Raw genomic sequence first — 15,973 nt, 5'->3', positions numbered from 1 at the left:
ATTATGCTTTTTTATTTTAGAATGACAGCAAATTATAACATGAAAACACAAAAGTTGTCTAAATAGTTCAAGTTTCACATTATTATACATTTATATATATTTAATATATTGGCCTTCCAACCATGTCTGGCTAACATTATAGAAGTTACAATGACGTGACACTGCACTCGTGTTACTATGTCTAAACTGACCTTTACAAAGTGACCTGTCTTTGGTACACATTAATCAACTAGTATTTTGTAATATAGTCATATTACAGTTATAAAACATTATACACATGTATATACATAACAAAGAAGTTCATTTATTTTTCTTAAAACATAGAAAACGTAAATAAATGAAGTGAATAATTTCCTCTTCCAGTTACAAAATTTGTTTGTTGTAGGTTGCTAAGCCTTATCAAATTTTACATATGATGTCAAACAAATTTTTTTTTCATGTTTTAAATATAGACTTGAAATAACCAAAATTACATATTACTATATTGATGCCATAAAATTCTACTATAATTATGAAGTTCAGTAACTGAGCTGTATTTAAGTCTAAGAAAATATTAAATTTATTAAAGATTTACCAACTTGAAATTTGTATCTAAATAGAACAAGCTGATACCCTAATACTTCAAAATGGACAAGAAAGCCACTGAGTCTGTGATGAAATAATAATCTGTGATGAGAAAACCCACTTGTAGAGAAAAATATATTAAAAACAGCTGGTATGGGTTGCGATTTTTTTTTTTTTTTATGTAGAGAAGCAAACAAACAAAATGTTAGAACCAATACAAGCCATTTTTACATATATATAAGGTTTAGACTGGTTATTTATTTTTCACAGATAGAAACAGGAAGAGTTTTCAAAAATGGAATGAGGTGGGTGGGTTTGGTTTGTTTTGAATTTTGAGCAAAGCTACACAAGGACTATCTTTAACCGGCCATCCTTAATTTAGCAGTGCAAGACTAGAGAAAAGGCAGCTAGTCATCATCACCCACTGCCAACCCTTGGGCTACTCTTTTACCAATAAATAGTGGAATTGACCATCACATTATAAAGCCCCCATGGCTAAAAGGGCAAGCATGCTGGGTTGGTGGGTGAGGCTACTGTGTTTAATTCAGTAAATGTAGCAATATCTCAGAAAATAGAAAAGACAGGAAAATTTTTATTTTATATTGACATTTTATAAAATATTTTATATGTCAATATCAGTAATTCAAGTTCCTAATTTATACAAAACTATAGACTTTATATTTTGACATCAAACATCTAATCTGAACCAGTGCTGCATTCAATGCACTATGTGACACATAGATATCAGTGTTTAGATGTATTTTAATATTTACTTTGAAATTAAGAAATTATTTATAATTTCATAATACCAAAAGTTGAATTGTAATATAAATTTAATATTGACTTTATAAATATAAATTCATAAAATAGTCATTTAGTTAAATTTTGAATGCAAGCCAACAGATGACATGGCAAAGGATCCATGATGATTGGGTTAAGCTTGCTGATAATAGCTAGGTTTTACACGACCTTGGTGATTATAATTGTGCTATACAAATGTATTTACATTTATTTAGTGTGTTGAAGAATAAATATCAGATGGCTTTTAATTGTATTAAATACAAGGTGGTGCACACTGGTAATCATAACTTAAATTATAAGCAAAAGCAAAAAAGATCATGGTGTTCTGGTTAGTCAGTCTCTTTAACTTAGTATATGCTATCTCGGCTACTTTGACCAACCTCGTAATCACAAAATTGAATGTACTAAATCTTTGTTCATGAAATTCTACAAGCACTTAATAACCAATACAGTATTAGAACAATCCATTAGTTATTCATTATGGCCCCGAACAATCCATGACTTATTCATAATGGCCCCGAACAATCCATGACTTATTCATAATGGCCCCGAACAATCCATTACTTATTCATAATGGCCCCGAACAATCCATGACTTATTCATAATGGGCCCGAACAATCCATGACTTATTCATAATGGGCCCGAACAATCCATGACTTATTCATAATGGCCCCGAACAATCCATGACTTATTCATAATGGCCCCGAACAATCCATGACTTATTCATAATGGCCCCGAACAATCCATTAGTTATTCATAATGGCCCCGAACAATCCATGACTTATTCATAATGGCCCCGAACAATCCATGACTTATTCATAATGGCCACAAGCTCATCGTTTACATCTATTTAACTTCATTACTCACTAAACCACGTATAACTAGAATAAAAACACTATACATATCAATGATACTTATGGTAAACAAAGTTACCATGGATTACTTGGGTAAAATTAGTTCGTATTTAAGTTTCTTTATAAAATCTAGCAAGTTTAATTCTTGCTTTGTAAGTACTTTTGTTCATAAAATGTGTGGCAATAAATAGAAATAGATTCCTGGTATAGAAAGCCTATTGTTTACTCACTATATTGGTTGTCTAAACATTATCTACGTAACATTCAAATATACATTTTAGAAAACAAAAAATACATCATAAAAAAACTATAATAAATGTATTTGGCCTTATAGTTATCCCACCAATTTTAAAAAAATGTTACCTGTTGGAGAAATGCATTTTTTCAAACATAAAAATCTGTCAGGGTATATTATTGAAGTTTAAACAGAGCATCTGAATTATACAATGAAGCTATCTTTCTAATGGTTATACACTTGTCCAACAGTAGTGTCAGAGAGAATTACTGACTTTCTTAAAATGATATAGGGAAGGCATGTTGTGAACATGGAAGCACCTCACCAAAAAATGGTTGAACTTTTATATTTTTACTTCTTAATGTTAGTTGTACCAAGAGAAAAAATATGACTTGGTAGTGATATGAAATTTTCATGTGACTGAGATACATAGGTTGAAAACTAACCAAATAGTATTTCTCAACGTTGAGATCACAAGAAGCCATACACAATTCAAAACAGAAATCTACAGAAAAACCACCTATACCTGATTACACATTCTCTGGGATTCAGCACATGAAACAAAACAACATATTAAGAAACAAAAACAGCCACAAAAATATGCTTACCCAATAAAATTAATGATGAAATGAACAAAACAAAAAACTTACCAATATCAACAAAGTTCCTCCAAAAACTGAGAAAAAAATTACACACACACACCTCAATTAACAACAGTCAACAACAAATGAACAATAATAAATCCCAATAAACAACAAACTACAAAGACTTTACACTGCTGCATACCATATATTCCCGATATCAGCAAAAATAACCAATATTTGGAAAAACTTACAACAAAACAACATTCCAGTAAACACTAAATTTATTCAAAAACTAAAGTCCAGGCAAAAACTATGTAAAAACTACACTGACAAACACAACAACAACATTATTTATAAAATACAATGCAACAATTGCCATCACTTCTATATTGGAAAAACAAGATTCAAAGAACATAAAAAAACACCTTCATATGGTTTTGAACACAACATAACCATAGAAAACAGCCAGACACTAATTTGGAAAACAAATATAAAATACAAAATCAAAGAAGCGCTACTTATACAGCAACTAAATACCAATATAAAGTAACACCTTTATACCTATACTAATTAATAACATAACATGTAACTACAGTGCCCCATACAATCCTGTACCCGTTTACACTATCGTTCCTGAAACGTGTCCAGCAATGATTAGTTGCAAACTATTTTTTGTTTGCCTGAAGATGACCCAAGAAGATCAAAACATTGTTTTCTACTTTATTGTAATAACTGTTTTAATACCCATACCAGCCATTTTGAAATAGGTTGAAAACTTAAATAGTTTTCAAACTTAGATAATATAAAAATTTGAATTATACACTAAATCTTGAATGTAACTAAGTAAAAACACAGAGATGACTTTAACCCATTAGTACACACAGTTTTATGCAACGTGAGCACTTTAACCCACTAGTATACAGTTTTATGCGACGTGAGCACTTTAACCCACAAGCACACAGTTTCTGCTATATGAGCACTTTAGCCCATCAGTATACATAGTTTTTGTTATACGAGCACTTTAACCCACCAGCATACATAGTTTTTGTTATACGAGCACTTTAACCCACCAGTATACATAGTTTTTGTTATACGAGCATTAACACACCAGTATACATAGGTTTTGTTATACTAGCACTTTAACCCACCAGTATACATAGTTTTTGTTATAAGAGCACTAACACACCAGTATACAGTTTTAAACCATTCAAGCAGCATGCTACTGCTAATAGTAAGACCAATTAAATTTTATACGTATCTATAGAAGTATTAAATATAAATCCTAAGATAATATTTCACTGTACAGGTCACTGATTGGGCTTATTTAAAACTAACATTTTGGAGTTATCTCACTTGAGAAAAAGACTTAAAAATCTGGATTTTGTGAAGATAAAAAAGTTGCATTTATGATCTTAAAAGATAAAAACTTTAAATTCTGAGGGAAGTCTACTTGGACTCAACCCATAGTTTTTCAGTTTATCAGATCTATATTAGCATAACATAATACCATTCCAGTCACAGTGATTAGCATAACAAGCAAATACTAGTACACATCTCAAGTGTAATAAGACAAGAAAGTTACTATTCAACATGAAGATGTGTTACTTCCTGGTGGTACTCTCCCAGGACTAGCATTCAGTGTTCCCAACAACAAGCAGACACCAGCACACATTTCAAGTGTAATAAGCCAAAAGATATATTACTTACTTCCTGGTGGTACTCTCCCAGGACTAGCATTCAGTGTTCCCAACAACAAGCAGACACTAGCACACATTTCAAGTTGTTACTATTGAACATGAAGATGTGTTACTTCCTGATGGTACTCTCCCAGGACTAGCATTCAGTGTTCCCAACAACAAGCAGACACTAGCACAAATTTCAAGTGTAACAAGCCAAGAAAGCTACTATTCAATACTTGACATGAAGATGTGTTACTTACTTCCTGGTGGTACTCTCCCAGGACTAGCATTCAGTGTTCTATTGAACATGAAGATTGTTACTTACTTCCTGGTGGTACTCTCCCAGGACTAGCATTCAGTGTTCCCCAAGAAAGCTACTATTCAATACTTGACATGAAGATGTGTTACTTACTTCCTGGTGGTACTCTCCCAGGACTAGCATTCAGTGTTCCAAGTTGTTGTTGCCTTTTCCTTTTCTCTCTTTTTTCTTCTAATTCTTTTTGAATCTTATAAATTTTTTCTGCTAGTTTTTGGTAATATTCCTCCTAATAACAAAATAACATTATAGCTTTTTTTAATAGCTTATGAAGTAACATACTTAATAAACTGATACAACTTAGTGCTTGAAATTATATATACAACACACGATTGGATAATAAAATAGCTTCATATATAAAATATTTCATCTCAGTATTATGATGCTCACACACACACACACACAAAACAACCATTTTACATTTTTTGTGCAGTTTTTTCACATTTTTAGTATCAAAACATTTCTGCTTCTCACAAAAACAAGTTTAAAACTCACTCTGCTATTGGCTTCCTCAAACATGTCTCTCTCTACTTTCTGTGCATATGTGACTAGATTCTCCATCCTTCTGTCTTTGAGGGCAGATGGGTCAGGAGTTGGAAAGATTGTTTGCACTCTGTAAAACATTTTAAATAAGTTTAAAGAACCTAGTATTTGTTATTTATTTTTTGTTCCATTTCAGAAATAGCTAAGCACTGAACAAATTTCTTTTTATAAACTGTGGTAACAAATGTGAAATAGTGAAAGACAGAATATTTCATTTTTCAAACATGTTGTTAAATACAGTTAGCTGTAATTAAAGCTTACATTTTTTGTACCAGACAATTTCTCAAATTAGAAGATACAGACTGATGCCATGTTTTGGTTCTTGAAGAAGGTTCAGCTGGTGAAACATCTACTACAGGTGATATCGGACTTGATATTTCACCAGACGAGTCCACCGACTTCAAATTTCTTCCCATCAAACTGATCTGAAAAGCATCAGTTGAACTGAAGAACCCTTGTGACTGAGATCCTTGGATAACAGGTTGTAGCTGAGACAGTACTGGTTGTAACTGTTGAGTTACAGGCATGGAGTTCAAGCTCTGTATTTCTCCAATTCCTACCAATAATAATAATAATAATAATAATAAGTGATTCAGCTGACATAGATAAACGTCTATAGGCATCTCAAGTGAAGGTTTCTAAATATATAAACTTTCCATTACAGTTGTTACAATTACATACGAAGTCAGTATAAATAATGAATCATATGAGTAGTCTAAGTACGTACTAGGTGTAATAAGGATAAAAGAAACAACAAAAGCATATTACAATATTTCATCACACACCTTGAGACTGTCCAAGTCTCTGTTGTATAACTTGGGAACTTCCATTAACTGCAGTGTACTGTAACCCTAAAGCAGCATAAGCTCGCTCCATGTCAGCTGGTGCAGGCCCTTGAGTAGTTTGGTTCTGTTGTACAGATGCTCCTATACATACAAACATAAATGTAAATCAACAGCTTCTTTTTACCTGATGTATGATCTAAGAACTTACATTACAAGGAATCAAATGTGTATTAGATTCAAATACCCAACTTTTTCTGGTTACACTTTTAGATGTTATATAATTGAATATAAGATTTTTCAGTCTCATGAACACACTTTCTTACTGGTGACAATCCCAGAAAGTTCACAATGCCTATAACCATGGGATAGAAGGGAAGAAAACCAGTGTTAACCACATATTCACTTAGGAATAGGTTCTGCTCATATTCACAACTCCCTAACAAACAGCCTTACAACAGATTTAATAATTCAGAAATATTTTGTCACATTTTTCTTAAGGATATGTACCAGTTTCAACACTCAATGAAATGCATAGTCAAGTCTTTTGTTATTTTAATAACAATGAATCGTTGAAATGTTTACCACTAGACATGAAAGATAAAAATGTCAGCCAATGGTTTAAAAAAAACAAAAAACTGAGGTTATTTAAATAAAATACAAACTGGAATTATTGGTTATATTCATTAGAGTACACTGGAAGCTACAAGCATAAGAATAAAACTGCATAACATTACAAGTTTTTTTGTTTTAAAAACACTATACTGTGATCCATATAGCTAAATGAAGCTGTTTAAATTAGCCAACCAAAGGATTGAAAATCCTTTTAAACTATCCAACTATTCTCACTTGTTTGTTTACTATTTACTGCAGGCAAATACCTACTTTCCATTAAAATTGATTTTTGTTTCCCTGTTTATCTGTTCAGTGTTTGTTATGTCCATGGAATGGAAAAACATTTATAAACTTTTAGAATAGTCATATCTCTGATAGCTATAACTTTTACAATTACAAGGTTATAAAATGTAATCCTTACTTTGGTCTACAGACAAGTGTATAAAGCAGCAAAAATATGGTTTAAATTGTACTGATCTGTAATTGTATGCACAGTTTGAATCTGGTAGTCTTACAAAGTTTCAAGGAACGAGTGTTGAAATTGAGCTGTTCTATGATAACAAGCTAAATTCTTAAACTAACCTGTATAATAACCTACGTGGATTAAATTGTACTGATCTATAATTGTGGATTAAATTCTGGTTTCATTTTAAAATCCATAATCTTTAATAAGTTTACCTTAGAAACTGTTGTGTGTCTAACCATTGGTTGGAGTGAGAAGATATTTAAATACATGCCATGTTTACCATGTATAAAAATTTGTATAAATATTGTAGTTTTCAGAATATCAGAAGCAGAACCCACAAAACAAGTAAGCTGAATAAATTTTGTAGTGAAAGGTCTGAGCCATCTAGGAACTAGCCATGCTGACGTGATCAGATAGATAGGTGGTAGATAACAAAGTTAATATCTTAGAAATGTTTTGTTATCATACTAGTAGTATATATATAGTATTGGCTATATATACCTGAATGGTCAGGAATTTGATAGGGTGGAAACTTTTGCAATTCCTAAAATTACGTACTACCATACTTAATAACAATCAAGAACTATTTTCCAAAATCACTAACCAGTTAACTGTTGTTTTCTGTCTGCCTGTTTTAAAGGTAAACAAACCGGACAGTCGTTTCTTGTGCAGTTCTTCCAGTGAGAAATGATTTGCCGAGATGAAGCACAGTGATTAACCTGGCACGATTTTCCAGCTTGACACATTGTCATATGGTTCAAAACATTTTTCATAGTTCTGCAATGAGGGAGTGAACACTGACGAACTTCACCGCTGGCCTGGTTTTCACGTCTCTGGCACTTGTGTGCATGTAGGAGCAACACCAACTGTTGTTGGATCAACTTTAGTTTTTCAGAATCTGCTGTAGAAGGGTTTCCTCCAGACTGTGAGGCTGTGCTCCCTGCACCTAATCCAGATGTACCAGTAGGGTTTGGAGAAGGAAATGATCCTTGATTTACAGCCTGGAGTGGAGACATTTGGTGGTTTGGTTCTGGCTGCAAGTTTAGTACATTATAAAAAAAATCAAGATGTGTTTTGTTCCACAAATTACATGTTAAATAATTTTAGTTTTTCTTTTTCAACAATACTTACAATCATTCAGAAACCACTCTTTTAAACATTATATACAACTAATACTAAACGTCACTCAAACTGAATAATTTAGATATGAAAAACTGTTTAGTGATAGAAGAATAACTTATTTTGTGAGTTAATATTTCATGACTGTTTAGTTTGTTTATAATAAGTGTTAAAAGCAGATGATTATTGGGAGTTGTGTTTGTAAGTTATTGATGTCAATGCTATGAAGATTTCTAGAATGCCCTAGTGAGAGACAAAAAATGCAGCAACCATACAGTTTGAAGAAAGCCAAAAGTAAAGCTTAGCAAAAGAAAGTTTTGGTTAGAGAAGTATAAGTGAAGTATAAGTGAAAGGTTACAAAATGTAAAGTTAACTATCATAGCAGTAAATAGCCTAACAGTTTTCTTACATTTTAGGAGAATAATTTGTCTCAAAGGGTGTTCTAAAGCAACTGAACCTGCCTGTGTGGACTTTAATAAAAAAAAAAGCAAATGATTACTTGGAAGTAGACCTATATGTAATAAAAGCAGATGTTTATTGGAAGAAAGCTTAAATATGTATTGCAAGTACAGAATACAAATGCAGTACCTAAACAATAGCATAAGGGAATTATACACTGATACTGTTGTGATAAAAAGAGAGAAAGAAAGGTACAAGTGAATTATACACTGCTAGTGTTTAAAATAAAAGATAGCTCAGCTTGTCAACTGAATTGACATAAGTGGACGTTTGACAAGAACTATAGTGTTTAGGACACAACTACAATGTACACATACATTTAACTTACTTTGAATGTTACTTTACAACAAGTGGAATAAGTGCTGTTCATTTCTCATTGAATTTATTTCTGACAAATCACAGACACTTAAGAATATTCAGCCCAACACATATCTGTATGAATCATACATTACTACATACTATTTAAAAAATGTGACAAACTTGTTTGATCACCATGGCAATATTGTAATCAGTTTATGGTCACATGACATATCTTAATTAAGTTTTCCAATGGTTGTTTCATCTACTTCAAACATACATAGTGGGGTGGAAAGAGTTATTGTGGGTACAAGAGAAAATATTTTAAAGTCAACTGAAATTAATCATTATTTGTTTCAGAAAGACATTAAAAATTAAACAGTTCCAACTGTTAAAAAGATCTCTACAAATCAAGAAGCCTCATTTTAACCAAAATGTCATAAAAAGTAATTTCTGCTTAGCACAAACTTTCAAAAAAGGGTTGAATAAACTTGAAAACATTTAGCTCTATACCATGATGCTAAAATCATAAGGCTAGGTTTTAACAGTCACTAATGTACAATATTACACTAAAGACGTAATTATGTTACAAGTAACAAAGTGCCATCTATGACATCATATGATTTGTTACTATCACATAAAATAACTAAAATTAAAATGATTAATAAAAACAATAATCATCTACTCTATTCCCATTATGATTTCATATTTTTTATTGATTCGAGGCTGTTTAACTTAATTAGTCACTCATCAAAACAACCCAGTAATTGAAATTAGTATTTCAATTATTATTATTGATGATTTCTATTCAGGTTTCGTGCATGAAAAAACTGATTAAGAAACCAAACAATCAATTATCAAAGTTTACTAACAATGTAGCAATAGAGGATATGTTTAAGAAAAATGTGGTTGTTGAAAGTGGTTAAGTGAAAAATGGACTAAGTCTATTACTGTGTTTTTCCTCACATTAATCGCATGTTTGGGAAAAATGTAACAAATCTGTGATTATGAACTTAAGGTTACCATTGGAGGACTAATCAACCAAACAGCCTACTAGATTTCTAACAGATATTTAAGCCATAATTAAGTAGTACAAGAACATATCTCTACCTTCACTGTTTGAGAAGTGTTGATGATTAGTTGGCTAAGAAGGTTCTGATGAGTAGTGTTCTGTAGAGTTGAACCCCCTAACAAGGTTTTGTATGCTATGTTACTAGATGACATGCTACTAGTAGGAACTTCGCACTGCTCCAAGACTGTTCAGTGTCACACGGGGACCATTCATCACCCCTTCTCCGTCAAGCTGCTGCAACTGAGGTTGAGAGAATTTAGACTGGTGGTTCTCTTGATGGAGGTGGATTGGTGTATTGTTTGTTGAGTTCAAGAGCTTTCCCTGGGAACTTAAAAGTCTACTTCTGTTAACCTCTGTAACCACATTTTCTGAATTAACACCTACATTCATATTTGTTCTACTGTTCAGAGCATTTGGTAAGCTTTCAGAACTTGTGTTATGGCTATGAATAGCATTATAAACTGGAGTCCCAGCTTTACAACCAATCATACTGGAAGAAGCGAGATTTGAATGAGAATTCTGTACTTTTTGTAATACAACATTAGAATCAGAAACTGTCTGGTTACTACATATTCCTAAAGGATTCTTGGAACTTGCTAGACTTGACACTACCTTATGAGATGACTGCTGAGTTTTTTGTACTGGTAAACTACCATCACCCCTTTGGTTAAGTGAAGGGTCTAAAACACCATTCTGCATGTTCTGACCAGAATGAGAACTTGACAGCTGTGTTTGTTCAGATGATAATTCTGAAGCAATCAATTTTTTGTCATTTGCAAGTTCCTCTGGAAGTTCATTTTCCAAATCCCACAAGCTTCCCAAGTTAAAATCTGGCAAAGAATAGCAGTGAATAAATGTATATAAATACTGTTTCAGGACAAACAAGTTCTACAGTAGTCATAGAAGAATACACTATTTTAAGGTTAGTTCTAAATTTCATAAAGCAGTTCATTTGCTTAAACTTTTTACTGTTAATTAATCTTAAGTTATATTGAATTGCTTTTAGTAAGCCACAATAGAAACCGCTACTGGTAAGCCTTACATTAGCAGCCAATTACCACAACTTGAACACACATATTGAATCATGACAAAACACACCAATGTAATATACATAAAGTAAAATCTATGAAACAAAAACTTGTTTAACCTAGTGAAAGTGACAATCACAGAGACATTTGTTCTTAGTTACTGACATGATACATATTTTATCTACAGTTAAGAATGAAACTATATAACATTTCAAATTAAGAATATTGGTTATTCACTGAGAAGTATCACATTTCATATAATTAAAACATTTGAATTTCACACAAATGGGTAAGGTAATAATTTTGTACACTGTTTAGAAAAAATCAACATTTTAATGTTATGTTGGAAAAATTTAAGAAAAATTAGAACAGGTAACATACCTAGTCTATAATAAAGTAAGTATAACATTATTCACTGGAAAAATAAAATGCATCTACAATGACAGATAAGGCAAAGTAGGTAAGAAAACATAAAGCCCAGTTCATTTTTCTACACCAGAAAGTAAGGAAAGTAGTTTGGTATAAGGAATCAAACTTTATTATTAAGTATTACTCTTTAATATTTTATCTTTTTACACGATAGAAAAAATGGAAATTGACAATTAATTCTCCACTGGTGACATCTACCAATTTAACAGCTAACATACTGATTTATTAATCATTTTACTATCCACTGTCCCTCAAACTCAACAATATTGTTAAACTGTAAGATACTCAATTGAAATATCTATTGGTTTTTGTATAAATTACCAATTAAGCTAAGTAAAAAATATATGTTCAACATCCATGCCTTCTTCCTTTTTTGAAGCTGTTCTCCAACCTTTGTGGGGGAAGACATTTTTTTTCCCTTTCTTAATTATTTTTCTTATCTTAGAAAAAAATGGAAGATTCTGAATACAAAAAAGATGAAAACTGTTGATTCATTTGCATTTTTTGGTAATAATTTCTGTATCTTTTGACAAAGAACTAAAACAAAGATGACTTCTGCTTGACACAAGCCCTTTGAAAACAACAATGAACAAAAGTATGAAAACTTTCTTTCAAAGAGGTCACTAAACAAAAAACCTTCAACAAACTCAAAACATTAAAAAACTTAACACAAACACTAATTCTGACTGTTAAATTTCTACATGTAAATACTGATAAAAATGATTTTATGGAATCAGTGGTGAGAGGTATTACGTACAACTTTCCCTAGTTAATATAAGTAAAATGTCTAGATATTATAGCTCTTGTCACACTTAACATAGCTACCTATATGTGACTGTGCAGTATTTGTAATGTCAAGGGTAGGCTTCAACCTGGAAATGTTTTGTTTTGAGATTAACGGCATACATAGCATCTCACACCAATTCTTTTAATCAGTACTTGAAGAACTTAAAATACTCAGTGGAATACAGTAAGTTATAACTGCAATTCACCTGTCTACAAGTGTTTATGGGGTAAATGTCTTACCAATTTTATTTTAATATAAAGCACTTTGCTGTAATGTACTTCAGCTCTTCAAAAATGTTAGGGAAAATAACCACTTATAATTGCAAGTGTAGTTCATAAAATAAGGTGCTAAAATTATATAGATCATATAACATTTAAGGTTGTTATTGTTAACAAAATTTCATAAAATGTTTTCAGTAAATTTTTAAAAAAAACGTTTGAAGGTTCACATCGTTTTTCAAATTCTGATACTCTTTTGTAGCATTGTCACACATTAAATGCTTTACATCTAAGACTAAACAGTACTGATGAATCTCATCAATGATGTTAAGTAGATACCAAAATTATATCACTATTTTACTTTCTGTATAAATCATTTCATTATTCAATTTATACTACTTCAGGTCGTATCTTGTACTTATAAATTGTAATAAGTTACATGGTTTATTCAAATATAATTTTGTAGGCTTATTTTTGAATAAACTGTTTTTACCTGTGCTATCGGTTGTTGACACTGTTAGCGACGTTTCTGATAATCTTTGTCGTTTATTTGGTGGTCTTCCATCAATAAGTTCAGCCATTTTCTTTAAATGTTCTTCAGCTGGAACTCTCAGTCTCAGTACAAACGTAACAAATATAATTTAACACAAATAATAATTTAGGCTTAATCGTTGGTAACTGAGTATGACTGTTGTTAGGCCTAGCTGTTTACTATAAAACTTTTAACAAACTAAGAAAGAAAATGTTTTCTTTAAATTACACTTAAAGATGTTATTTATAAAATCTCATACTGTCAAATACCAAATCCAGTTTGATTATCTAATGTAAAAATATTAAAACACTGAAATAAGGACTGTGTTATGCACATGTCCTATTTCAGGATATCTTTCGTCAACTGACGTCGTGATTGTCTGTACTACATCCCGATGATCTACCTCCGTCAAACCCACAGAGTTACGGATCGTTTCCTGAGTAAGGTTGCTTGTGATTCGGCTGACATCAAAAGGTACTAAATTTAAGTTAGATTCTGGCACTAGGGGATGTATTAAAAATTATAGGATTTTTCATCACATTCAAACAGATTATAATTTTACTTCAACGAACTCCTTCTAATTTCTACAATTAGACATACAAAATCTAACTAAAGAAGATATAAAAAAAACGTGAATATGGAAAATTTTTCCTAAATTTATTGATTGGTATTTTGTAACAAACTAATATGGCGGCTGACGATAAAAGTTTTCTGTGCCGAACCAGGGAGAAGAGCAGCTGTAAATGGCTCACACCGGAAGCTTGCGCTTGATTGGATAACAATAGCCATGTGATCAAAATTTTCCAGCTTCATAAGTAGAGTTATTTCTTCCTCCCTAGGTATCGCCTGCACACTTCTTGATAATAAGTTATCTAAATGCATATTTTCATATACCGTGTTTGATAAGCTTATTGACAAGTGAAGTGAGATCATGGTTAAATATTTGGGGAAATACATACACAAAAGTGTGATAAAAAGTAAAAATTAACTGAGACTCATGAGCATGGGAAGATAAAAAATGGCAGTGGTTACAATCTATGTTATCACACGAAAGCTAAATAAATGCTTTAGTTTTTGTGAAAAACTGTGATGTCTGAGTTTGTTTTGAAAGACAGAAGAAGTAGGAATTGTGCGTGGAAATTTTATTGCTTGAGTTCAACGAAAATTTTCAAAAGACATTAATTTAAACATTGAAATATTTGATATAAAAATGGAGTATAAAATGACCCTCAACTTCAAATAAAGTATTTCTTTAATATACCAATATTTCGACGTAATCTTCAGTAAGGTTCAGTGTTATACAAAAACTGGATATAACTGATAGAGAATTATATCAGGTACATAGATGAAAATGTAAGTTGAAATATTGGTGTTTTATTCTAAGATATGATGAGCGAAAGTAAAGAAAAATACGATATATCAACCACACTACATTCGCTATATCCAGTACCGACGAAACCTTTCGTCTGACACCACAGTTCTTCAGGCCGGCTGTGACGCGACAGTGATCCCTGCGCTATTTATGTTATCATGAACAATGACTGTTACAGTATGAACTTAATTGAGTGGATTAGAATTATTATCCATTTGATTTAAGTATTTACATAACAGAATTTTAGAATAAATATTAATGTTTATTTATTTTATCTTTGACATTGATTGTTGTTATTATTACTATTTTATTGGAAGTAACTTTACTACAATTGCTTTATGTTTTGAAGTTGGGAGTGATTTATTTTCTTTTTTTATCAAATATGTCAGGTAATTTACTTCAATTATCATTTCGCATACTAATAAATCTAAACAACGAAATCTGTTTTTGTTTTCATAGTTCTTTGTATGTAAAAACTTGTCGAATTCTGAATATTAATCTGTTATTTCAACAACTCAAGCATTTTATTTATGTGCCTGAGTGCAAAAGACATCAGAGCTGATTCCTCCTAAAGTGTATGCACAGTTTGAATCTGGTAGCCTTACGAAGATTCAAGGAACGAGTGTTGAAATTGAGCTGTTCTATGATAACAAGCTAAATTATTAAACTAACCTATATAATAACCTACATGTGAGTGTGTGTCACGTGGTGCTTGTTTTTTCTCTTGATTTCTCGAAATAGAAGTGGTCATCAAAGCCAAAATGCATTTATCCAGATATGGTTCGATTACTGTCTGCCCATTAAGATTTTAGTAACGAGGATGCAAGGGGCCATGATACTTTATAGGTGTAGTGAATGTTGGTGCAATAAGCCTAAATTAAAAACATAGTGTAAGATAACGTTGTCTAGAGCCAAGTGCATAACATTTATCATGAATGCAAAAATATTGATTTCATTTTAAACTTAAATCGGTTCTTAGTTGAGTTATTTTATGTTATACCATCAATGTTTTTAATTAACAAAAAGAACAACTTTTAATCAGCAGAAGAAAATCAATAAATATGTTTCCAGTTTTATAATCCATTCGGTGGTGCTTTTGTTTGCATCTGAGGTTTTGCTATAAAAACACACACACAAGACATGTAGCTTTATTATGTAATAAAAGTTATTAATAAAACTGTTTTACCAATAATTATTTTTTGAATACGTCTCAATTTATTT

At 31.6% G+C, this 15,973-nt stretch overlaps 1 protein-coding gene and 1 pseudogene across 2 annotated transcripts in view; both read right to left on the bottom strand.

Moving 5' to 3' along the window:
• The window catches only part of LOC143245983 (CREB-binding protein-like), a 36,812-nt pseudogene extending 22,606 nt beyond the window's left edge, over positions 1 to 14,206 (bottom strand). The window contains exons 1-7 of the transcript XR_013025711.1: positions 13,342 to 14,206; positions 10,561 to 11,216; positions 8,044 to 8,473; positions 6,362 to 6,502; positions 5,838 to 6,132; positions 5,529 to 5,646; positions 5,130 to 5,262 (exon numbers count right to left, since the gene is read on the bottom strand). The product of XR_013025711.1 is annotated as a CREB-binding protein-like (transcript). The remainder of the gene's footprint in view (positions 1 to 5,129; positions 5,263 to 5,528; positions 5,647 to 5,837; positions 6,133 to 6,361; positions 6,503 to 8,043; positions 8,474 to 10,560; positions 11,217 to 13,341) is intronic.
• The window catches only part of LOC143245982 (putative acyl-CoA synthetase YngI), a 21,979-nt gene continuing 19,687 nt past the window's right edge, over positions 13,682 to 15,973 (bottom strand). Inside the window, exon 17 of the mRNA XM_076492232.1 lies at positions 13,682 to 13,881. Within this exon, the coding sequence (XP_076348347.1) occupies positions 13,682 to 13,881 (200 nt within the window). The remainder of the gene's footprint in view (positions 13,882 to 15,973) is intronic.

This window comes from Tachypleus tridentatus, chromosome 3 (assembly GCF_004210375.1).
Source record: "Tachypleus tridentatus isolate NWPU-2018 chromosome 3, ASM421037v1, whole genome shotgun sequence".
Classification (NCBI taxonomy): domain Eukaryota; kingdom Metazoa; phylum Arthropoda; class Merostomata; order Xiphosura; family Limulidae; genus Tachypleus; species Tachypleus tridentatus.
This window is presented reverse-complemented; position numbering and strand designations above follow the sequence as displayed.